At 48.6% G+C, this 25,638-nt stretch overlaps 1 protein-coding gene and 1 long non-coding RNA gene across 6 annotated transcripts; one reads left to right on the top strand and one right to left on the bottom strand.

Moving 5' to 3' along the window:
* The first annotated feature begins 628 nt into the window (after positions 1 to 628).
* On the top strand, positions 629 to 22,584 carry ANGEL1 (angel homolog 1). Of its 4 annotated transcripts, none has more exons than XM_055538739.1 (10): positions 629 to 768; positions 4,062 to 4,640; positions 6,028 to 6,254; positions 6,716 to 6,785; positions 7,362 to 7,795; positions 10,089 to 10,215; positions 10,525 to 10,635; positions 19,195 to 19,264; positions 19,853 to 19,952; positions 21,143 to 22,584. In XM_055538739.1, exons 1-10 carry the CDS (start codon positions 705 to 707, stop codon positions 21,227 to 21,229), a joined length of 1,869 nt encoding a protein of 622 aa, XP_055394714.1. In that variant the 5' UTR covers positions 629 to 704; the 3' UTR covers positions 21,230 to 22,584. The 4 variants fall into 4 exon arrangements, with proteins under 4 accessions (XP_055394714.1, XP_055394713.1, XP_055394711.1 ...); XM_055538738.1 differs by having other exon boundaries at positions 19,789 to 19,952; XM_055538736.1 differs by having other exon boundaries at positions 20,626 to 21,285.
* On the bottom strand, positions 19,248 to 24,180 carry LOC129621839 (uncharacterized). 2 transcript variants are annotated; one of them, XR_008699716.1, is made up of 3 exons: positions 24,041 to 24,180; positions 19,825 to 19,929; positions 19,248 to 19,384 (listed from the first exon to the last, which is right to left on the bottom strand). It is a non-coding gene; the product is annotated as an uncharacterized LOC129621839 (long non-coding RNA). The 2 variants fall into 2 exon arrangements; XR_008699715.1 differs by lacking the exon at positions 19,248 to 19,384 and having other exon boundaries at positions 19,704 to 19,929.
* Positions 24,181 to 25,638: the final 1,458 nt, after the last annotated feature.

Here is a 25,638-nt window from a genome sequence, read left to right as displayed (position 1 = left end):
GCCTTTGTGGAGGGTTCACCACTCTCTTTTTGGCTCCCTTGCCAGTGGGACACCCGCTTTCTTCCAAATTACGGGGGAAAGGGCCCCTTTGGAACAGGGTGAGGCAGGAGACAAAATCGTGTGTGCTGAAGCAAGGAATGGACTCCATGTGTGACCTAAATCTGAGCTGAGGAAGAGAGTTAAGAAAAGGAGAAAACTGAGGAAGAGTTTTCTGTCTCCAATGTAAGCAGAGAAGGGCAAGATCACAAAAGTCATGCTGGGTGAGACCTTAAAGAGACAAAGTCTAGCCCCTCATTTTACAGACGTGGTAACCGATGGAAGGAATGGTTAGGTGGCGCACCCAAGGTGGACACTCAGGCGGCAGAAGTGGGAATAAAACCGTGGACTAGTAATAACACTACGGGGGCTGCAAGGAGGGGTTTAATGTCAAACGCCGGAGCACCAGCTGCCGCCGCCCCAGGGAGCCAGGCCCTGCCGGCTCCGCTCGGTTGCCTTGGGAACTGGCTCCCAATCTTGGCCCTGCACGCCCAATAAAGTTGTTGTTGAGGCGCAGCGGGGTCACGTGAGCAAGGCCGGGGAGGCGGGGCGCGGAGCCGGAGAGGCGGGGCGGGCCCGGGGGCGGGGCGGATCCGGGGGCGGGGCTCGCGGAGGGAGACTGGCTCGCCGCGGCGGAAAGAAGGGGCGGCAGGCGCGGGCGGCCGGCCATGATTGCGTCGTGTCTGTGTTACCTGCTGCTGCCGGCCGCGCGCCTTTTCCGCGCCCTCTCAGGTACCGGCCCCGCGTCCTGAAAGGCGGGTGCCAAGCCTCCGGGCCTGCCTTGGCAGGGCCTCCGCGGGGTCTTGGGCGGCGTGCGTTGTGCGGCCGGCCTCACGACCGGCTTATCCTGGACTCCGTGAGGCCCAGGCCTGGCCGGCGACCCTCGTGGGCGGCACCCCCCACCGACCTTCTCACGCCGGTGGCCTGGAGGCGTCGGGCCACAGTTACAACGTGGAGGCGGCTGGGAGGGGGGCGGGAGCTCCCCTCTCCCCCACTTCTGGCCCCGCGGGCGCGGAGAGCCGCCGGGGCCCGCTGAGTCACTTCTCGGGGGGTCAGGGAGGGTTGGCCCCCTTGGGGGCCGAGGCGAGTGCCCGAATTCTCCGTGGACAGGGGCCCTTCGGCCTTTTAAGGGTCTGTGTACTGAAGACCTGGACTTGCCTTGCCTTCCCCTAGGTCGACTCCACAGTCGCCTTTCCCAGCTGCCTCTCTGTGGAGTCTTTGGTTGCAAAACAACAGAATCCAGAGACACGTTGAAACTTCATCTTTGAAGCAATTGTTCCGTGCGCTTAGACATGTCGTGGGTGGAGGCAGTGCTCAGCGGCGGCCTGGAGAAGAGTTACTGTTTAACTTTGCCAGGGTTTGCCCGCGCACCCCATTCCTGGCCTTTGACTTTTCCGAGGTTCTTAAGAGACCATCCGTTCCTCTCGGAGATCGCACAGAACTCCTGGACTTCTCTCTGGCATTTTAGGGGACAGGACAGACTAAGAAGGAGTTTTATAATAGAATAGAGTAATTTCTATTTCTTAGAAATAGGTCCAGCTGTGTGCATTCTGTGCTTTTGTGTGTGTGTGTAATTTCTGTTACTTCATATTTCATATAAAACACTTAAAGTATGTACATGTATGTTTGTATCTGCCCACTAGAATGCAGGCTCCAGGAAGGCAGGGCTGTCTGTTCTGCTCACTGTTATCTACTGCTAACATACTACCCAGACCATAGTAGGCACTCAATTCAGGAATCCGAGAATGTCTTGTGTATACATACATACTCCTTAGAAATGAGGAACTCCACAGAAGCCGTTGCTTGCAGAGGACCATCGCATATTCCTCTAACCATGTTGCTGCTGTTTCTTGAGCTTTGCCAGCGTTCATAATGGCAGCCTTAGTGACCTATACTTAGTGACCTCTAGTCCAGAGGTTTCTTGACCAGTAGCCAGAGTTTTGGCCGCCCTCCCACCCATAGGTGTGGGCCTCCCCCCATCCATAGGTACACACCTATTAAAGTAGTCCCATTTGTATTTGTGCATTTGGTTTCTACAGATTTTCTATTTTTAATAAAAGAATTCTGCTGAAAGACACAAACCACCAGCAATCAAAACATGCTAAATTTGAAAACTAGTAACCTCACACATATAAATCAAAGAACTTCTGCCATTTGGTGTAAATAGAGGATGTTTCAAAGGGCAGTGAATTAGCGAGTCCCTGAGACTAAAGCCAGCAACCCAGCACGTGGGTGTAAAGCGGGGTCTCCCACTCTGAGTACTGTTGATATTTGATGGTTCCTTGGGAGCTGCCTCTCTCACTGCAGGATGCTCACAATCTCTCTGTCCTATAACCACTAGATGCCAGTAGCGTCCCCACAGCTGGGGCGACCGCCGTTTCTCCAGACAACGTGGAAATGTTCTCTGAGGGCAGAATCACCCCCGGTTGAAAACCACTTTGAGGTTTGAGGGACCTAAATCCACACAGGCCATAAATAAGAGTGTCTTTCAACATTTGAACCATTTTGAAGTTTTTCTTGCCTTAAAAAAAGGAACTGATGAAATGTGTCTCCAGTGATGGACATCATCCATGTCACTTGGATGATATAAACAAGTGACCTAGTGTGTGTTGGTTGGGGGACGTTTTGTTTGCACCACAGTACTGTGCTTGGATTTTTGGGGCCTCTAATTTTAGAGTTTTTCCCACCTACTTTCATTTGCCTGTTGTCTGTCATTGCGGCTGCTGTAGCAGAGAGGGGGCAGCTGTCTCTTGCTGTGAGTTGTTGGCATCTTCTGATTGCAGCCTCTAGAGCGCTATGGAACGGGAAAGCTGATAATGATATTTGTGAAGATTTATGAGTAGAGTATATAGCTTTGGGAAGAGGACCCCAGGCCTTTGCTAAAAGGTAGATTGTCCAGATTTTGAGACACCCTTTTTGTCTACTTCCTATTGGAATGCATTCATAGATGGGGAAATTTATAGAACTAGAAAAGCTCTTGGGGATTATCCAGTTCACAGTTCCCTCGTCCTCATTTTACAGTCAAGAGTAAGTCCATCTCACTAGGCGCATTGTCTAAGGTCACACAGTTTTGTTCATTTCAGTGCTGGGCCACAACCCACAGTTATGATTATGGTCAAGTGCTGGTTCCAGGGAGAAGGCAATGGCAACCCACTCCAGTACTCTTGCCTGGAAAATCCCATGGACAGAGGAGCCTGGTAGGCTGCAGTCCATGGGGTCGCGAAGAGTCCGACACGACTGAGCGACTTCACTTTCACTTTTCTGCATTGGAGAAGGAAATGGCAACCCACTCCAGTGTTCTTGCCTGGAGAATCCCAGGGACGGGGGAGCCTGGTGGGCTGCCGTCTATGGGGTCGCACAGAGTCGGACACGACTGAAGTGGCTTAGCAGCAGCAGTAGCAGCAGCTGGTTCCAGTGTCATGTGGCTCTTAGAACCAGAGAGTTGAAGTTAATAGGATTCTTAACCTCCAGACAAAAGGAGTGTGGTTATATGTGATCATCTCTGTTCTCGATTATATGGGATAGCCATTCTTATCATTCACGCACAGAGTATTTATCAGATCCCTACCATGTAAATTAGTTAATACTTGTAAAGTACTTAGAACAGTGCCTGACACATAGTAAGCACTTGGCTCTGGTGATGATTGTGTTCCAGACCCTAAAATGGGCAGGTTCAGTGATGATACAACAATGAGCATGGTGGATATAATTCATGCTTGTATGGGACTTATTGGCTTTCCCGTGGCTCAGTGGTAAAGAATCTGCCCGCAGTGCAGGAGACCCAGGTTCAAGCCCTGGGTCGGGAAGATCCCCTGGAGGAGGGCGTGGCAACCCACTCCAGTATTCCTGCCTGGAGAATCCCATGGACAGAGGAGCCTGGCAGGCTACGGTCCATAGGGTCACAAAGAGTCGGACACGACTGAAGCGACTGAGCACGCACGCACGTGAGACTTATGTCAGAAGTTGAGAGAGGAGTGTGAGTTGAATGATGCCATCATAACATGGTATTTTGGCTTTCTTTTTAGATGCTTTCTTCACATGTCGGAAAAATGTCTTCCTGGCAAAGAGCTCGTCCTCCCAGGTAGAAGGCAACTTTGCCATGGCCCCTCGGGGCCCTGACCAGGAGGAGTGTGAGGGCCTGCTGCAGCAGTGGCGGGAAGAAGGGTCGAGCCAGGTGCTGTCAACTGTGATCGACGGTCCCCTTGTAGATAAGGGACTCGCCGAGAGCAGCCTGGCCCTCCTGATGGATAATCCCGGAGAACAGGATGCTGCTCCGGAGGACAAGTGGTCCAGCAGGCAGCTGAGTGACTTGCGGGCAGCGGAGAACCTGGAGGAGCCTTTTCCCGAGGTGCTAGGAGAGGAGGAACCGCTGCCGGAGGCCGAGGGCCCAATGTGGGCAGCAGTGCCCGTGCAGACGGGCCCCCAGTACACAGACTGTGCCGTCCTCCCCATGGGTGCGCTGGCCACAGAGCAGTGGGACGAGGACCCCGCGGTGGTGGCCTGGAGCATCGCACCGGAGCCTGTGCCCCAGGAAGAGGCTACCGTCTGGCCCTTTGAGGGTCTGGGGCAGCTGCAGCCTCCCCCAGTGGAAATCCCATATCACGGTGAGTCTTGACAGCCGGTTGAGTGAGCCAGGGCAGCAGTCGAATCAGAGGTGGGCAAAGCCGTTGCTAAAGAGAAGGCCCTTTTTTGTGGAGCTCTGCCGCCACATTTTGGTTTTCTGAGACTTGCAGTGGCAAATCCAGAGGGGCCTTAGAGGTCATTTCATCCAGCCCTTGTGGCCTTTTGAGATGAAGTCATCAAGGCTCAGAGAGGTGGCAGGACATGCTGAAAGTCACATAGCTAGGTAGTGGTAGAACTGAAAGCAGACCCCAGTTCTCATTCTCTGTGTTATTGATTCTCTGGAGGAACCTGGGGTAAGGGTGGAGAGCTCTCAGGGACTCCGCTCTCTGCCCCAAACAGGATAACTCCATTTTTATCTGTGTTACGTATTGGGCTTCTGTTAAAATTTGGAGAATGAGGGCTGTGCCTCACATAGGTTTGCAATCCACTCTACAGCTAGCTAGCTCCCTGCTCCAGAGGATATAGGGGACACATTACAGTTTCTGGTTCTGTAGGCCCTTCTAGGTGTAGAGGTCAGAAAACAGCCAAGGCTGAGATTACTCTAGAAATGTCTTTAATCTCAGATGACTGTTAAGCGCCTTCATCTGAGTGATTCCCTGGAAACCCATGGCTTTATCAAAAGTGAGGAATTGCTGTCCATGTTTAGTGAACTTTCAGTTCAGTTCAGTCGCTCAGTCGTGTCCGACTCTTTGCGACCCCATGAATCGCAGTACACCAGGCCTCACTGTCCATCACCAACTCCCAGAGTTCACTGAGAGTCACGTGCATTGAGTCAGTGATGCCATCCAGCCATCTCATCCTCTGTCGTCCCCTTCTCCTCCTGCCCCCAATCCCTCCCAGCATCAGAGTCTTTTCCAATGAGTCAACTCTTCGCATGAAGTGGCCAAAGTACTGGAGTTTCAGCTTTAGCATCATTCCTTCCAATGAACACCCAGGGCTGATCTCCTTCACAATGGACTGGTTGGATCTCCTTGCAGTCCAAGGGACTCTCAAGAGTCTTCTTCAACACCGCAGTGCAAAAGCATCAGTTCTTCGGCTCTCAGCTTTCTTCACAGTCCAACTCTCACATCCATACATGACCACTGGAAAAACCATAGCCTTGACTTTAGTGTACTAAATACCAGGTATTATGCCAGGTACCAGGGATACAGTGATGAACAGGCCAAGATCGTCTCTGGCTTTGTGGAGCTTACTCTGGTCTGAGGCTGTCCTTAGAGTGTTGTTCAGATCACCACAGAAAGGGATGGATGACAGGGAAAATGAGAAAGGGAACTTTGTCACAGTATCAGTGGGCCAGGAGTAGAGATGGTACGCCCTGTGGATAGCATGGACTCAACCACGGACCTCTTCTTCCCAACCCCTTTGCAGAAATCTTGTGGCGAGAATGGGAGGATTTCTCCACTCAGCCAGATGTTCAGGGCCTGGAGGCAGGGGATGGCCCTCAGTTCCAGTTCACTCTGATGTCCTATAATATCCTGGCCCAGGACCTGATGCAGCAGAGCTCCGAGCTCTATCTGCATTGCCACCCAGACATCCTGAACTGGAGCTATCGCTTTGCGAATCTCATGCAGGAATTCCAGCACTGGGACCCTGACGTAAGCGAAGGCGGGCGGGGAGGGTGGGATGGATGGGGGTGTGTCATCTTGCATTTGCTCCGGACCCTGGCTGTTTCCCTGTGCCCTTAGAAAAATGAGTTCACCCACAGTTGTTCATGTGATTGGAGTCCGGCTTAGGATGGGAGCTTGCTGCCTGGTGTAAATGAGTTTTGGGCAGATACTAACACGCCTCTCCACAGGTACACCCTCGCTAGCACCTTTGTGCAGGGAGGAAGACTTGAGGGATTCAAGGAGCAGGAAAATCCAGCTTCACTCGGGGCCTGTTCTTTGCTGGAGTGGCAATCGGGGAAGAGTCAGCCCCCAGAGGAAGTGTCAGTGTGGCCCAGCCTGAGACCCAAGGCAGCTTCCCACGTGGCTTCAGCGTCTGCTCATGGGGAGGGAGTCGCACTGCGGTGCCCTCCGTTACCCTGGAGTGACTGGTCTCTGTGTCGTTTCCCCAGATCTTGTGTCTCCAGGAAGTCCAGGAAGATCATTACTGGGAGCAGCTGGAGCCCTCTCTGAGAATGATGGGTAATGCCGCTCCCTGGCGCGTGTGCCAGTCTCTTTTCCTCCCACCCTGTCTGCCCTCTCTTGAACACACCATCTCTTCTTTCATCTCAGTAAACCCTCTCACCTGTGAGCTAGCTCCCTCGTGTGGAGTTAGAAGAAAAACAAGAGTCCTGAAGTTTTAAAGTGGTTCTGACATACATTGCCATTTATTTACATCTATTTACCAACTCTCTGAGGCTGAAATTATTATACCCATTTTATAGGGAGGAGACTGAGGTTCATAAAATTTGAGTGGCTAGCTCAAAGGTCACAAAGCTATAAATAAAAAAGCTCATAGCTTGTGGAGCCTGGACTCCAACTTGTCTCACCCTGGAGTCCATGCTTTTCCTATCACACCCTTCTGTCCCTCCTTCCCCTTCTAGCTGCACAGCCATCTGGTTACCGCTGTAAGGGAACCTCTGCAGAACCCAGGGATGTGTCAGGGCACGGACTCCCCCGTGTTGAGCAGCAGGAGCGGTGCACTGGGCGCACACACCTGGGCTACTGCCATCGGTTCAAGGGCCCTGACCCATCTCCTTGGCGGGGTGTTCCTTGCAGGCTTTACCTGTTTCTACAAGAGGAGGACCGGGTGTAAGACAGATGGCTGTGCTGTCTGCTACAAGCCCACGAGATTCCGTCTGCTCTGCGCCAGCCCCGTGGAGTACTTCCGGCCTGGCTTGGAGCTCCTCAATCGGGACAACGTGGGCTTAGTGTTGCTGCTGCAGCCACTGGTCCCAGAAGGCCTGGGGCAAGTCTCGGTGGCCCCCTTATGTGTGGCAAATACCCACGTCCTGTACAACCCACGGCGGGGCGACGTCAAGCTGGCCCAGATGGCCATTCTCCTGGCTGAAGTGGACAAGGTGGCCAGGCTGTCAGATGGCAGCCACTGCCCCATCGTCCTGTGTGGGGACCTGAACTCTGTCCCCGACTCGCCTCTCTACAACTTCATCAGGGACGGGGAGCTCCAGTACCACGGGATGCCAGCCTGGAAGGTGAGAGGGGAGCGGCCACTGCGGGGTTGGCTTAGAGGGGGATTGGGGTGCGGCATGCAGGGCTGCTTCTGTGGCAGGGACCCAAGGGACACCTGTGCTGCCTCCCTCCTGCTTTCTCTTGTCCTGTTGATAGCTCTGGTACCCACACCTGGAAGTTAGGAGCTCTTGAGTGCCTTTGGTATACTGGAATCCTTTCCAGTTTTTATCATTAATTTATGTTTAGTTTACAAGTACATAAGTAAAAGCACTGATGTACACAAGTACCTCTCTATAAGGATTCAAGGATTATTACATGACTCTAAGGGGAGATGTGGGAAATGCGGGTAATAAAGCAGGCTTAAGACCAAAGCCTGCTTTATTACCCGCATTTCCCACGTCTCCCCTTAGAGTCACGTAATAACTGTTCAGAGTTTGGTGGTGTTCTTCCAGGTCATTTTCTGTGCGTTTGCAGTGCTACCTAAACTGCTGTGGTGATGTGACTGTCATAGTCTCTATTTATTAATCACTTACTCTGCCAGATGCTATTTTAAGCACTTTACCTACGTTAACTCATCAGTTTCCACAAGTTCTATCATTGCTTCTATTTTAGAAGTGAGAAACCTAAGGCATAGAGAAAGTTAGGTCATTTACTCTCTCTAGTTTGTGCAGGTTGTTAGTGGTGGAGCCAGGATTTGTAATCAGGCAGTCTGGCCCCAGGGCTCTCGCCCTCCAATACTATGCTGAGACTGCTTCTAACGGCTGATATCTAATCTATTGTATGTGTTTATAAACATGACATATTACTGTATATTTCATTTTCTAGCTTTTATTTTTTTTACTCAACAATGTACATACGTATCTATCTCATTCCTATTGACTGCTGAATCTTTGTAACATAGCTGTATTACAGTTTTATTGTGGTTCATTTAGCCCTGCTGAGGAGCATTCAGCTTGTGCTGATTCCTTTATATGTCACTTAATCTCCTTGTTTCTCTCTTTTGCCCCTGCTGATCCAATTTGTTCCTTAACTTTTGGCAAGGTGCAGTGGAGAAAGGACATAAGATGACTGAATTATTGTCGAGTCCTTTGGGCTTTTATTTTAATGAGGTTACTTAAGTGCCAGCGATGTCCTGGTTGCCACATGCAAAGAGGAAGGCATTATCCTGCCAGGAGGCTGCTGCTGTTACCAAGGGGCTCAGGGAATGAGAAGTAGACTTGAAAAGGGCCTCCCACATGACAGCTGCCATTAAGCAGAGTGATTCAGAGCACTCATTTGGAAGCCAGACAGTCCTGCATTCAGATCCCTGCTCTGCCACCTTGGGCAAGTTACTTCCCTTCCGTGAGCCCCATTGGCCTCATCAGACCCTGGGGAATATGATGAGACCTACTTCTGAGGGTCTTCTTTGGTGGATTCATTAAAATAATGCACATAAAGTGTTTTCCAGTTCCTGCTTCAAAGGGAGCAGTCAATAATTGGTAGTGGTTATTGTTGTCAAGATTCTTAGTTGTCTGTGGTATTATTATCCCATTCAATAGGAGAGGATATTGAACCCAAGAGGTGTTAACTGACTTGCCCAAAGTGACACGGCTAGTAAATGGCCATTCAGTTGAAGGTGTGTTTTCTTCTGATGGCATACTGAAAATGTTTGTCCTTTGCGGGCAGAGAGATTATCTCCCCAGCACATGGCTAGTGTCTTGCACATAGTTGGCATTCAAATATTTGTTGTTTGTAAATGAAATAAAGGGGATTTTGCTACACGCGTTGGAGATGTGCAGATGACTGATGCTGCCGAAGGTTTCCCCTACTACGTTCTGTCTGCTCCCAGGCTGCTCATGGGCTTTGACCGAGGATGGTGGCGTAGATACGGTAAAGTGCTTTGGTGCATTTCCCATTTGGTTTGACCCTGTGATTTCCCAGTAATGGGCTTTAGATGCTAGACTTCGATCCAGAAGATCCAAAGATCCAAATAAACCTTTTCCCATGGCAAATTAAAGCCCTTGAAAGCGGATACTCCCTGGCAGAGTAGTGTAGATTTTTCCAAGGTGAAATTCAGGGGACCCTGTGTTCACATGGTTCTCTTCTCTTTGTTTCACATTATTCTCTTTCCCCTTATCCCTGTCTCGTGGACATTGCAGTGTTTCTAATGAACAAAAAATAGCTTTAATTCGTTCCTTATGTTTAACTTTCCCCTGAGACTGACGTGTCTCGTATGTAGTGTGTGACTGTGTGTGTGTATGTCCGCATGTCCCCAAACACGGGCTTCTCTCTTTCTCCATCTCGGATTCCTCATTGCTGTGTGCTCTTTGCTCGTAGGTGTCTGGACAGGAAGACTTCTCTCACCAGCTCCATCAGAGGCGGCTGCAGGCCCCGCTGTGGCCCAGCTCCCTGGGCGTCACTGACCACTGCCAGTATGTCACCTCCTGCCGCCCCGCAAGCTCAGGTGAGCACGTGCCATCGTCTCGCTTGGCCGTCCCTCCCTGCCCCTTCTGGGAGAAAGCTGGCACCTCGTTGACAAGAGAAGGCGTAATTCCCGCAGTTCTCTGAGCACATTCCTTTATAGTTTTCATCATCCTCCTCGTGGTCCCCCAGTGAAATGGACAACTGTCCATCATAGCTTTTGGAAAATCTCCTCATCTTCAGGGCCAGACTCCCTCTGTGTCCCTGCACTGGAAGCTTCTTGGGATTGAGGAAGTCCTAGCACGTGGCTCCTCTTCCTTTCTTTCACTGTATGGCTTTCCCTGGTTTACAGAGAGACGCAAGTATAGCCGAGACTTCCTTCTGCGTTTCCGCTTCTGCAGCGTGGCCTGCCGGCGACCTGTGGGACTGGTTCTTCTGGAAGGAGTGACAGACACTAAGCCAGGTAACGGGGGCTCAGCTTGCTCCCTGACTTGTCCAACTAAGTGAGCTTGGTCTTCTTTCCTCTTCACTTCTGATGTTTGTCAGTTATGTGGGTTTTTAGTCTTCTATAGGTATAATTCTTAGATATCAGCTTCTGGTAAAAAATACACTTAAGGGGAAGGTTAGTGAGGTTCACTGGCCATGTGCAACGTGTTGAGAACATGGACTAGGAATCAAGAGACTTGGGTTCTAACCAGGTTTGAGACCTTGAGTATGCCAGAAGCTTTGTAAGCTAAAGTTGCTAATACATACCTAGCATGTGTACAGCATACATGAGAGAGAAAACAGATGTGAAAATCGTAAGGTGACAGTATTCCTGGTTGTAATAAAAAGTTACTCCTACTGGGAACTTTCAGATGGTACATAGCAGAGTATATACTTGGCATTCTCCACTTCTTGTCTTTGAAACTACTACTGCAAAGCAACAAGGAGAATGGAAAAGAAAAAAAATCAAACTCCCATCTTTGAGAATGCCAGGAGACCTGAAGATATCTGAAATCGGGAAGCACAGCACAGGTGGAATGGCTGCAAGAAGCACTGGCGATCCAGCTGGAGGAGGTGTGGAGAGACTCGTCTGTGGGGCCGTGTATGAATCTCAAAAAGGACCGGCAGGGTGCATTTCTTCATGGTTAGGCGTGAACCTTGAGGCACAAAATCAGAATCCCTTGTTTCATCAACAGGAATAGGATGGCACAGGTTGTGAAATGAAATTGCATGAACCCTTTTGGTCCAGAGAGGCATTGGAGGAAAGACTGATCAAGGAATCAAGCCATCTTTGCATGAAACAGTCTGTTTAAGTGGCAGGGGGAGATGAAATGCTTACGGAGCGCACATTTCTTTTGGCTGGGAGACGTAAAGGTTAAAAGGACTCACACAACCCTGTGTCATAAGGAAAATGCCCATTACTTGGAATGCAGATCCAGAGGATGAAATGTAAGCTGCTGAGCTCAGGAAAGAAGTGGAATAAAAAGTGAAAAAAAATCACTTAAAATGAAGCCAAAATTAGATGCAGCACAAGAGAGAAGAGGCATTGCTGAAAACAAGAGGCAGAGGCCAGGAAAGATAGAAAGTGCCGGGGAGAATATGACGGGAGTGAGAGTTACAGAGATTGAACATATACATAATTGGCGTTTACAAGGAAGAAAGCCAATAATATCATGGCACAAAAGGAATATTTAAAGGTAGGACATAAGGAAGATTTTCCCCAGATGAAGAGATCTGAATCTTTGGATTGAGATGGATATACCACATCTCAGGGAAAACTGACATAGGAAAATCAACAGTAAGACCTCCTAATGAAGTTAACAGAAGTCAAAGATGAAAGAATCTTTTGGACAATTGAACCAAAAAGAGTGGGATACCTTTTTTTTTTTAAATCGGGCTACCTTTAAAGGTAAAAATAATTAGGTAGGTTTCAGATTTCTTAAAATTAACATTCAACTCTAGAACACTGGAGAGCAAAGTTTCCAGGAAAGAAGGTATGTCTCAAGAATTTTATACTCAGCCCAAACTCATTCAACTTAAGATGACCAAGCAGTGACTGAAAAAACTGTAGTATTAATAAAAGGGCTGGTGGTAAGCAATGAACTCATTGTTTTCTTGAAGGAATTTAACTTGCATTGGCATTTTACACAAAGAAGTGAGCATTTCAATGGCTTGGGTTTTGTGTTTCTAATTGCAAAGCTCTAATGCATTATTACAGCTGCGGTGATAGCAGTAAAGTTGTTCACAGGGCACTGGCGTGTGCCAGGGATGCGGTGGGCGCTTGTGCCAGTTGCACTCAGGCAGGGAAGCTGTGGATGAGTGTTTTAAGAATTCAGAATCCTCAAGTTAAACAGTAGTAGGATCCCGCATAGGTAATTCCATGTTAAGAATAGATTGTTTTTAAAAAATCAGTGCTCTACTTGAAACATAAAAGAAGCATTTTGATTTAATAACAAAATAAGAACTTTAAATACATACTGACAATCACTTTGTAAGTAGAATCATTATGTAGGGGGAAAATATCCAGTTCACTAACAGTGCCCAGTAATAGCAGTATTTTCAAAATTGAGATTAAACACACCCATCCTCCACAAACTGTCAACGTGCCTTTCTGTTTGTTCAGTAGCCCCATCCAGGGCTGAACAGGCTCCTGATGAATCTTTTTTGAAGACCCCAAGTCTAAAAAGCTACCATCACTTTTAGACCATGAGTAGAAAGACGAGTTCAGTACGAGGACATCATAGTGAGTCATCTTTTTTTCTGGAGGATTTGTTCAGATGTGCTATCAAATAATATTTTCAATCTGCTGCCAGACTCATCCAGCCCAACTGTGCACAGTAAAACTTGCCAGCTTGACTGTGATACTGACTTTAATGGGAAGTATCTGCGTTGCAAGAGGAGCTCAGTGGTAGGTAGTGATGTCTGCCTTTCCCACAGGTTGACATTGGATGTGCTAGTGTGTTCTACATCACACGAATGAAAAAAAAGAAACACTGTGATTCTCACGCTCCCTCATTCTCTTTTTGAGGGAATACTTCATAAGATGGGAATCTAAATTTTAAGTCCCCCTCTTATAAATATTTTTAATTATTAGTGGTTTCTTCCTTCCAGTATGGTTCTTAAAGACACCGAAAGGGCTTACTATGTTTTCTTTTTCATGAGCACTTGCATATTTCCATTTATTTACAGAGCTTTGGGTCTTTTAACATGCAAGAATAAACCATGAGCCTAGTTAAGTGCATTCTAGGAAAAAAAAAACAGTTGCTAATAGATGACTTTCGTAAGACAGTGGACTAACTACTATTTACGGGAGAAGGCAATGGCAACCTACTCTAGTGCTCTTGTCTGGAAAACCCCATGAACAGAGGAGGCTGGGAGGCTGCAGTCCATAGGGTCACTAAGAGTCGGACATGACTGAGCGACTTCACTTTCACTTTTCACTTTGATGCATTGGAGAAGGAAATGGCAACCCACTCAATGTTCTTGCCTGGAAAATCCCAGGGACGGGGGAGCCTGGTCGGCTGCCGTCTATGGGGTCGCACAGAGTTGGACACGACTGAAGTGACTTAGCAGCAGCAACTACTATTTACAAACTGGCCAGATGGCCATAGAGCAAAGGCTATCTGATCAGGTTTTGAACCAGGAAAATTTAAAATACAGTTTTCGCACTGGCCTATTTCCGCACAACTTACTATCCTTTTCCCAAGTATTTGCAGACCTTACTTGCTCTGTTGCTACCAGTGCTGAATGGTTCAGGAAGCTGCCTTAGCTCAGATGGGGGCAGTTGGGGCCAGTGTGCTCATGCGGCCTGGTGGGGCAGGCAGAGGTGTGGGTCCCTTGTAACTGCCAGAGAGGTGCTGTTCGTACACAGAGCTGCAGGAGGAGAACTTGCTGCTGAGGGAATCAGTTTTCTTTCTCTTTGGTTTTTCTTTTCATGTGCTAACAAAAACAAAAACACTTGATTTTTTTTTTTTTTCCTGTTTTTTGTTCTCACACTTGTATGAGGTTTTGGTAAGGGTAAAGGTCTAGTTTGGAAAGTAATTTAGTCCATTGTCTTGCAGGCTCCAACAGAGGATGAGATGGTTAGATAACATCACTCACTCAATGGACATGAGTTTGAGCAAACTCTGGGAGAAGTCTGCTTCTATTTTGATTCTTGATCCTTTCTTTGTATGTCACATATTTTGCCTCCCTGAGACTGGTCATTCTCTCTAATCCCTTGATTTCTGAAATTTCATGATGGTTTGCTGGTAATATTTCTTCAATAATTTTCTACTTTCTGCTTCCTCTTTTTGGAATTCCTTTTAATTGGATATGGGCTTCCCTTGTGGCTGAGCTGGTAAAGAATCCACCTGCAATGTGGGAGACCTGGGTTCGATCCCTGGATTGAGACGATCCCCTGGAGAAGGGAAAGGCTACCACTCCAGTATTCTGGCCTGGAGAATTCCATGGACTGTATAGTCCACGGGGTCGCAAAGAGTTGGACACAACTGAGCAACTTTCACTTAATTGGATATGGTTGTTGTTTAGTCGCTAAATTGTATTCAACTCTTTGCAACCCCATGGACTGCAGGATGCTAGGCTTTCCTGTCCTTTGTTATCTCCCAGAGTTTGCTCAAACTCATGTCCAGTGAGTGAGTGATGTTATCTAACCATCTCATCCTCTGTTGGCCTCTTCTCCTCCTGCCCTAAGTCTTTTCCAGCATTAGGCTCTTTTCCAGAATTAGGCTCTTTTCCAGTGAGTCTACTCTTTGCATCAGGTGGCCAAAGTGTTGGAGCTTCAGATTCAGCATCAGTCCTTCCAATGAATATTCATGGTTGATTTCCTTTAGGATTGACTGGTTTGATCTCCTTGCAGTCCAAAGGACTCTCAAGAGTCTTTTCCAGCACCACAGTTCAAAAGCATAAATTCTTCAGTGCTCAGCCTTCTTTATGGTCCAACTTCACATCCATACATGGCTACTGGAAAAACCATAGCCTTGACTACAGGGACCTTTGTCAGTAAAGTGATGTCTCTGCTTTTTATACAGTGTCTAGGTTTGTCATAGCTTTCCTTCCAAAGAGCAAGTGTCTTTTAAATTTCATTACTGCACTTAATGTCCACAGTGATTCTGGAGCCTAAGAAAATAAAATCTGTCACTGCTTCCATTTTTTCCTCTTCTATTTGTTATGAAACAGATGCCATGATTTTAGTTTTTTGAATGTTGAGTTTTAAATCAGTTTTTCACTCTCCTCCTTTACCCTCATCAAGGGGCTCTTTAGTTCCTCTTTACTTTCTGCCATTAGAGTGGTATCATCTGCATATCTAAGGCTGTTGATATTTCTCATGGCAGTCTTGATTCCAGCTTGTGATTCATCCAGCCTGGCATTTCACATGATGTACTCTGCATAGAAGTTAAATAAGCAGGGTGACAGTATACAGCCTTGTTGTACTCCTTTCCCAATTTTGAACCAGTCCATTGTTCCATGTCTGGTTCTAACTGTTGCTTTTTAACCCACATACAGGTTTCTCAGGAGACAAGTAAGGTGGTCTGGCATTCCCATCTCTTTAAGAATTTTCCAATTTGTTGTGATCCACACAGTCAAAGGTTGTCATGTAATCAGTGAAACAGAAGTAGATGTTTTTCTGGGATTCTCTAGCTTTTTCTATGATTCAACGAGTGTTGGCAATTTGATGTCTGGTTCCTCTGCTTTTTCTAAATCAAACTTGTACATCTGGAAGTTCTTGCTTCACGTACTGTTGAAGCCTAACTTGGAGGATTTTGAGCATTACCTTGCTAGCATGTGAAATGAGTGCAGAAGCAGAAGATATTAAGAACAGGTGGCAAGAATACACAGAAGAACTATACAAAAAAAATCTTCATGACCCAGATAAACCGTGATGGTGTGATCACTCACCTAGAACCAGACATCCTGGAATTCGAAGTCAAGTGGGCCTTAAGAAGCATCACTGTTGGCACAGGTTTCATTCCAATCCCAAAGAAAGGCAATGCCAAAGAATACTCAAACTACCACACAATTGCACTCATCTCACACGTTAGTAAAGTAATGCTCAAAATTCTCCAAGCCAGGCTTCAGCAATACATGAACTGTGAACTTCCAGATGTTCAAGCTGGATTTAGAAAAGGCAGAGGAACCAGAGATCAAATTGCCAACATCCGTTAAATAATTGAAAAAGCAAGAGTTCTCAAAAAACATCTGCTTTATAGACTATGCCAAAGCCTTTGACTGTGTGGATCACAGCAAACTGTGGAAAATTCTTCAAGAGAGAGGACTACCAGACCACCTGACCTGCCTCCTGAGAAATCTGTATGTAGATCAAGAAGCAACAGTTAGAACTGGACATGGAACAACAGACTGATTCTAAATCCGGAAGGGAGTACGTCAAGGCTGTATATGTCACCCTGCTTATTTAACTTCTATGCAGAATACATCATGTGAAATGCTGGACTGGATGAAGCACAAGCTGGAATCAAGATTGCAGGGAGAAATATCAATAACCTCAGATATACATATGACTCTTGCCTTATGGCAGAAAGTGAAGAAGAACTAAAGAGCCTCTTGATGAAAGTGAAAGAGGAGAGAGAAAATGCTGGCTTAAAACTCAACATTCATAAAACTAAGATCATGGCATCTGGTCCTATCACTTCATGGAAAATAGATGGGGAAACAATGGAAACAGTGAGAGATTTTATTTTCTTGGGCTCCAAAATGCAGATGGTGACTGCAAGCCATGAAAGTAAAAGACACTTGCTCCTTGGAAGAAAAGCTATGACCAACCTAGATAGCATATTAAAAAGCAGAGAGATTACTTTGCTGACAAAGGTCCATCTAGTCAAAGCTATGATTTTTCCAGTAGTCATGGATGGATATGAGAGTTGGACTATCAAGAAAGCTGAGCACCGAACAATTGATGCTTTTGAGCTGTGGTGTTGGAGAAGACTCTTGAGAGTCCCTCAGACTGCACGGAGATCCAACCAGTCCATCCTAAAGGAGATCAGTCCTGAGTGTTCACTGGAAGGACCAATGCTGAAGCTGAAGCTCCAATACTTTGGCCACCTGATGCGAAGAACTGACTCATTGAAGAAGACCCTGATGCTGGGAAAGATTGAAGGTGTGAGGGAAAGGGGACAACAGAAGATGAGATGGTTGGATGTCATCACCAACTTGATGGACATGAGTTTGGGTAAACTCCGGGAGTCGGCAATAGACAGGGAAGGCTGGCATGCTGCAGTCCATGGGGTTGCAAAGAGTCAGACATGACTGAGTGACTGAACTGAACTGAAGTAACATGTTGTATGGTAAATCTCGTTGATACATATTAAACTCTGAACTTCAAAGGCAGAGCAAAGACAAGTTTTTAAAATATCCACAGGAAATTCCTGAGACTTGGCCATATATCAAACCACCAATAGTTGTGACATATGGGCTTAGTTGCTCCGAGGCATGTGGGACCCTCCCGGACCAGGGATTGAACCCATGTCTCCTGCATTGGCAGGCAGACTCTTTACTACTTAGCCAGCAGGGAAGCCCCATTCCTAGTTTTTTTTAGTGTTGTAAGTTTTGTTTTGCTTTTAGTTTGGGTTTTTTATTTCATAAAGGAGTGTTGAATTATGTCAAAGATTTTTTCTGTCTATTCAGATGATCATGGTTTTTGTTCTTCAATATTCTATTAATTGATTTTCAGTTGTTAAACCGTTACATTTCTAGGATAAAAATACTTGGTCATAATATATAACAATTGCTAATTCAGATTTTCTTCTTTTTCTTGAATGAGTTTATGTAGTTTTTGTCTTTTTAGGAATTTTTCCATTTTACCTAAGTCATCTAGATTGTTGGTATACCGTTTTTAACTGTATCCTTATAATTTTTAAATTTCTGTAAGGTCAGTAGTGATGGTCCTCTCTTTTAATCCTGGTTTTAGCAATTTGAGTCTTCTCTTTTTTTCTTGGTCAGTCTGTCTTAAGTGTTTGTCAATTTTGTTGATCCTTGTTATTCTATTTTCTTAGTTTGGATTGTTAAACAAAATACCATAGATGAGTGGGTTATGAACAACAGAACTTTATTTTTCACTGTTTAGGAGCCTGGAAGTTCAGGGCCCAGGTGCCAGCATGGTCTGGTTCTGGTGAGGACTCTCCTCTGTTTGCTAACTGCCAACTTGTTGCATCTACACACAGCAGAGAGAGGGTGAGACAGCTCTCTGGGATCCCTTTAAAAAAAAAGGGCATCAGTCCTATTCATGAAGGCTTCACCCTCAATGCCAGATTACCTCCTGAAGGCCCCCCTTCCTAAATGGTATCCCATTGAGGGTTAGCATTTAAACATATTTTGAAGAGACACAGATATTCAGTCCATAACACTTACTAATGTCAGTAGTTGTTGTTTCATCGCTAAATCATGTCTGATTCTTTATGACCCCAGGAACTGTAGCACGCCCAGTAGGACCTGTAATAATATTCCCTCTTTCTCTGCTGATAATGGTAACGTGTGTCTTTTTTTCTTTGAGCATGTGTGTGTATATATATAGGTATGTGTAAGTATGGATGCATATATGTGTAAGGGTATACATACATATGTATATGCATACATATGTAGATATGTGTAAATACACAATGGATTGTGTGGGATAAAAGATTCTAGAGGAATACACCAGGGATTTGGTAATGTTGGTTGCCCCTGGGGAGAGGAATTGAGTGGCAAGGGCCCCAGAGTAGGAAGGAGACTTTCACCGAGGTTTTTCTCTACATTTTGGTTTTTGTAACCATGTGACTATTACCTATTCTAAAACTTAAAGTGTAAATTTTTTAAAAAGTTGCCGAACCAGGGAAGAGATGTCTGCGTCAGAGGCCCCTGTCTGTCTGCTCCCTGAGGTTCCTGACTCCGGTCCATTGTTTTCTTCCTCTTTTCATGTTTTTTCTTTCCCTTTTCCCTTCTGGAACAATCCAGTCAAGGATCTGACTGCCGTTTCAGGGTACAAGGTTCTGACCCTCCTTCCCTGTCTTTGAGTGATAAAACTCCACTCTCCGGTCTTCTACAGAGCGACCTGCTGGCTGGGCTGAGTCTGTCATTGAGGAAGACACGTCTGAGTCTGAGCTGGATGTCCCCAGGTAACTTTCTTCCAGTTTCCTCTGCTTGCATCGCAGCTCCATTGAGGTGTATTAGAGAGGCTCCTTTTGGCTTTCCTGGGCCTGATTTGGGGGAACACTTTGCCGAGCTTTCTCTTCCCCCTAATATATGATAAGGTTATGGAGGAACATAGAGGTGTGCAGAGGCCAGAGGCGACCCACCCAGGTTCTTACAGATGAAAACCCCGTGCACGTTTCCTTAGGGAGTAAGGCCTCACAGAAGAGCCTGCTGACCCACAGACAAGGGTACATGAGGTATACACTTCACCAGGTAGCAAGAGGAGGGTGGGGGATAAGGAACATCAACAGGGCTGAATATAAATGTGTCTGTTTCTAGGCTGATTTAGCTAAGACTCTCCGTCTCTGGTTAGCATGGGAAGGAACTTGCTGAGGTTGAGTTATTTGGGGTCATCCATTAAAAAGCTTTATAAAATCCACAGAGAAGTGACCTTAGGAGAAGTTCAGTAGCATTTGTTGACTGGTTGTCACCCCCTCCACCCCTGTAGGACTGTGGGCACCATCCAGCACTGCCTACACCTGACCTCGGTGTATACTCATTTCCTGCCCCAGCACGGCCGCCCTGAGGTCACCACGATGCCCCTGGGCCTGGGAACGACAGTGGACTACATCTTCTTCTCAGCCGAGTCCTGCGAGAATGGGAACAGAACTGGTAAGCCTGGTGGATCCTGGATTCCCGGACGCCACCCCCAAGAGTCTCTGGGAGCTGATGGTAGGTCAGGCATCTGATCACATGACTTGGGCTGCTGCGATCTGCCTGACGCTGGTCATCCTCATCGTACTTCCCTTGGGCCCTTTGCCCAGCTTCTGTTTTTATCTTTGTAGCAGAACAAGCCATCCCTCCTTTCTCAAGATGAAAATAGAGCACTCGGAGGTGATTGGATTTGTTCAGTGCGGCTGGCTAGTGAGGGTCTTGGCGAGGTTAGAAACCCAGCCAGTTTCTTGTCTTCTCGCCACTCACTGTAGTCACAGTGTGGCAGTCTGCCAGCCCCACGCCTATTTTCTTTAAAGCATGTCTTTTACAGTGTTTGGATTTTATGTTTAAAAATCAGATTTTACATAGAAACTCTCTGACTTCTCTCGGAAAATCGGAAGATCTTGTATTTCTGGGCTTGGAGGTGCATTCTCTAGTTTGGTACAGCCCCCGAACCCACTCACTCCATTCACTGACATATTATGGAGCGTCCAAGAGGCCGCAGGAGGTGAGAGGGAGGGTGGGTGGCTGAGAAGATGCAGCGTCTTGAAGGTGAAGCCCCCACAGGCCCCCTCCCGCCCCGGGACGTGTGGTGGTGGCTGCATCGCCCACCGGCCTCCCTGTGCTCCAGATCGCAGGCTGTATCAGGATGGAACCCTCAAGCTCCTGGGCCGGCTCTCACTCCTCTCTGAAGAGATCCTCTGGGCTGCCAACGGCTTACCCAACCCCTTCTGCTCTTCAGACCACCTCTGCCTACTGGCTAGCTTCGGGATGGAAATCGCCACCCCATGATGGGCTCCCAGGGGAAGAGCGCTTCTTCTCTTCCAGAAGAGCTCATCGGATCAGAGACTGTGGAAATATCCCACGCTTCTGGAAACTTAGATCCAAGAAACTTAACGTCCCCTCCCCACCCCCTCCTCATTCCCTTCTCCCCCACGGTTAGATTTTCTCCAGGCCTGTCCACATTCTCTGCCTGTGGTCCCTGCCCCGCCCCAGCCTCTTCCTAACCCTGTGCCACATGAGGGGGTGGCCTCGGGAGAGGCACAAGCGGGGGGTCCCCCCTTCCCTCCATGTATCCAGCGCTGCCCACTGATTTTTGATTACCAGGGTTGCGGGAGCTACTGATCTCCTTGGTTATTTGTTTTTAGGCCATTTCTTGGTGGTGCCTTCTGACCCGACCTTCTCCCTGCCTGAGACCCGTGGGCCCAGCCCTCCTGCAGACACGCACATGTTGAGACGCGCTCTTCTGTGTGGTCACGCCTGTCTCTGACCAGCCTGCTTGCCACACTGGGGCCGTGGGTCATGGGCCCTGCTCTCCCTTTATCTTCTGTTTCATTAGGCATTCATCTGGCCAACCCGGGGATCCTCTCCATTGGGGCTCTGGAACAAGTGGGCCCTGCAGACTTGGGTGCACTTCCAGTCTTTGCAGCCTCTGAGTCTCCTGCCCAGAGTGCCTCACCAGCCTGCGTGCTTTCCCCAGGGCTCGGCCCTTTCCCCAGGCTGCCCTGTGGCGGCGGGTGGAGGGTCAGTGGGCAGAGAGTGTGGTTTGAGGTTCAGAGCGCTTCAAGGCTGAGGAGAAAGAACTGTCAGGAAACTCTGGTCTCCCTGGAGGACCGGGGTGAGGGTGGGAGTCCCGGGGCAGGAGAGCAGGCAGCGGACTCGAGACCTCAGGGACTTGCCCTCTTGCCTCACACACCTCAGCTGCAGCTCTCTGTTCCTCTCCTCCCACTGCTTTTTACTGTTTGCTGCCGACCACATTCCCTCCCTTTTTTTGCCCCTAGAAAAGCCCAAGATTGAGCCCAGGTCAAGCGTTCTCAGCAGAAAGGCGGCCTTGGGCACAAGTGGCCCCAGAGCGGACACGGCAGTGCTTGAGGGTTTGCTCCAGCTGGCCCCGCCGCCGCTGCTGGCTGTCCGTGCTTTCCCCCCCTCTGGCCCATTCAGGGGGCTCCCTCGCCCACACGAGTCCCCTGCAGGCCTTATAGCCTTTCATTGCTGGGCATGGCGTGGGGTGTTCCTGGCCGGCTCCTCCTCACACCTCCTGTCACTTGGAGTAGCTGCTGCTGGCCCTGCAGATGTGGCCCCCAGAGCGGGACTGGAGGATATAGCTGAGAGAGGCTAAAGTTAGGGACAGTTAGCTGAGGTTCACGTTTTCTCTTTTTTTTTTTTTTTTTTTGAGAGCCAAAGACCCAGCTTGGATTCTGCTGCTGCATTCATGGTTATAAGCTTTCCATGCCTTGGTTCTGGGGGATTTATCTTCGCATGTGTATTTTTAAACATTGTTTCCTGGGTACTGGGCATGTGCCTGTCTGAGCCCCAGGCCCATCTGTCCACACCCCACCATCCATTCTGTTTGTCTCTTCTTGGACATCTCCTGAGGTGGTCTCCTTGGTTCCTACAACTAGGGCCCATCAGCTCTTCTCTTCTGCCAGGCAGTGTAGTTTAAAAATGGCTAAAGATGGCAGAGGGCAAGAGCTTGATAGATAATCTTTTCCTTGTTTTCTTACTTGTTTCTGTTTTGGAAATGAAAGGGGGGTTTAAATGGTCATTTGAATTCTCTTTTCCAAATAAAGGTTTACCTTTTTCCCCCCAACTGTTGGTTATTTTATTAGGATCCCCAAGGGCATGGGGGAAGGGAAGGCCTGGAGAATGAGCTGGGCAGAGAGCAAGAGATTGACCTGGGTTGGGGCCTCTAACCCTACATCTAGACCACAGAAAAGGGTTGTCATCTCCCCTAGGTAACTGAGTGGATGCCCACTGCTCTGAGGCTCATGGGAGGAACAGGGCCTGCGTGCAGCCTCCTGCCCCGACCTTCAAATGGTGCAGCTCTCTATCCTCTCCCAGCTCGAGGAGAGTGGTCCAGTCAGCTGCTTTCATTCTTATTCTGTCTGCTGCCCTTGTCCCTCCCCCTAGTCCGAGCAGAGGAGGGTCTGTGGCAAAAAGCAGGACGAGAGAAGCGTTTTCCCCGGTCAAAGCTGTGGCAGCTGCATGAGGCGCGATGCGCGTGGCTGATGCCACTCGCCGCGTTTCTATTTCTGATCATCATCTCTTCCCTATTCTGGAGCCAGGCCTGAGCTGCGGGCCATCTGTTGCCGGAAAGCTGTCCCTCCTTTACCAGGCCTCACTCCGCTGGGACTTCTGTCTTCCCCCGGCCTCCTCATGCAGCCCTTGTGCCTGTGGGGAGAAGCCCTGAGGCCAGGTGGGGTTTAATGCCTCACCTGAACTGAAGCCCAGGCTCCACACCTTTAAATCAGTACCTGAGAATCTGTGTTACTTAAAGCTCCCCGGGCACCAGTGGAAACACCTGGGTTACGATTCAGCAGAAAGAGAATTTAGCCAGGGATTAGGAGCACCGCCTGTCATCTTGGCCTGGTCGCTCAGTGGTTGTGGGTAAGTTAACCCCTCCCTGTGTTTCAGATATCTTGGTGAAATGGAAATTAAAGTAGTATTGTTTTCCATTTGTCAGGAATTTTCAGATCTGAAGTTACATTGTTTGAAAGGATGCTAGGAATCCCAGAGTATTATTGGTAATTATAGTAATTGGCAATTATTGGTAACAGTTGGGAGTTGAGGATGCCCGTGGCCCCCCACTCCAGTACACATGCCTGGAAAATCCCATGGGCGGAGGAGCCTGGTAAGTTGCAGTCCGTGGGGTCGCTAAGAGTTGGTCACGACTGAGTGACTTCACTTTCACTTTTCACTTTCATGCATTGGAGAAGGAAATGGCAACCCACTCCAGTATTCTTGCCTGGAGAATCCCAGGGACGGCGGAGCCTGGTGGGCTGCCATCTATGGGGTCGCACAGAGTCGGACACGACTGAAGTGACTTAGCAGCAGCAGCAGCAGTTTCCCCTAGGCAGTCTGGACAGTTCTCGGCTCAGAATTCTTTTATAGCCCCTAAGCTCTGAGGCGTGTCCCCAGGACTCCTTTCCTGGCCTGAAGGGCTTCCCCGCAGTGACCTGGATTTATGCAGCATCTGCACGGGGCATTGATTCAGGGCTTTCAGGGCGCTTCCCTTTCCATGATCAGTTCAGGTGCGCATGTCTTACCTTTACATCTGAGGAAGCAGAGATCGCAAAGAGGGAAACTGAGACTCTCCTTTGCTTGATTTCTTGCCACCCAGCTCCTCAGAACACAGCCTCTTCTGGGAGTAGGAGGGCCAGGTTGTCTCGTAAGGCAGACACGGGCCTGGCTCTCGGAGGAGGGAAGCAACCAACCAGTCCACTGCTGGCTTAGCTTAAGCCCTGTTTTTTCTCTCTCTTCTTCCCCATGTGTAGCTACTCACCCGGGGCGGAGGGGGGGGGGGGGTCGTTTCTTGATTGGTTACTTAAGGCAAAGCGTGGCTTACCTCCCCCTGGTGGGGAGCAGGCGGGGGCCTACCTCCTCTAGTTCCCTCCCCCCTACCGCTCCCTATGTTTAGGGAGAGAGCTGCCCCGAGGCTCTACACTTATACACTCTTCCCCCTGCACCTCTCCCATCATTTCTCTCCCCAACAAACTGGCCTGGTAGGGTGAGCTCTCCCGGGTTAGGAGGCTATGACCTTAAGGTACGTCAACGGGAAAACTGCCTTCTGCCCCACCCTCGTCAGTTACCATGCCCATAAGGCCGGAGTCCTCACACAGCTAGCGTGGAGGCTCCACACTTAACATCCTTCCATGTCTTGTCTTTCCCACAACCAAGTCCTTTCTGGCTGGGGACTGGAAGGACCGCACATTCCCATGTGGGCTGCTCAGGGTGCGGTCCCCTCAGGCCAGCTGAGGTCACCCATCTCCACCACCTGCCAGGCCTCAGCGGGCCCCTCATCCCTTGGCAAACATGGTAAGGGTTACCAGGCGGCCCGCACGTGGGCCGGTCGACTTGGGCTTTGGTGTGACCAGCACCCTGTCACCACTGCCCTCTGCAGTCGTGGTCAGGATCCTTGTCAGATCTTGGCAGACGGGGGTGCAGAGCTTCAACCTCTTCATGTCCAGGGCTCTGAGAAGTGCCACCTGCCTTCAGAGGTCCAACCCACGATAGTCACGTGCCTAAATTAGGCAGGCACGTGCTGTGAGCTTGAAGCAAAGGGAGCAGCAGGAAATGTGGCCATCCTCCCAATAGGCTGGCTTCTGGTCCTCTTGGGAGTCCGTGATGGCACTCAGCTCTGCGTCAGTTCCAAGAAAGTGGCCGCGTGGTATCCACGGTGAGCCTGGCTGACTCACGACCAACTCAGCCCAGCACTTAACCCAGCCCCTGTATGTATGAGAGCAGTCCAGGGGCCCATGGTATATGAGCCCACATCACTGAAACCCACCCACAAGGCCCTTTACCAGCTGGACTTGAATATGTACATTTCACACACTGCCTTTTGTGTGAAGGGGGTATAAGCCAAGTTATTTACAAACTCTGGTTACCTTTATTGAAAGGCTCGTTTTTTGGTATCATTTAAGCTGGATTTAAATGATCCTGTAAATAACTGCCTCTTTTTAATGGTGTACAGTCCAAGCCCTTCATGGATCCCAACAGACCACCTCTCCTCTTCCCAGTGGCCACGCCTCACCACAACGCTCCTGAAAGTGAGGGAGTCTTGCTGTGCTAGACCACACGTCTCGCTGGGGCTCTTTGGGGATTGGCTGGGATAAGAAGTAGGAAATACGCTCCCTTCTCCTAA

This window comes from Bubalus kerabau, chromosome 10 (assembly GCF_029407905.1).
Source record: "Bubalus kerabau isolate K-KA32 ecotype Philippines breed swamp buffalo chromosome 10, PCC_UOA_SB_1v2, whole genome shotgun sequence".
NCBI lineage: Eukaryota > Metazoa > Chordata > Mammalia > Artiodactyla > Bovidae > Bubalus > Bubalus kerabau.
Note: the sequence above shows the minus strand (reverse complement) of the source record. Positions and strands in the feature narration are given on the sequence as shown.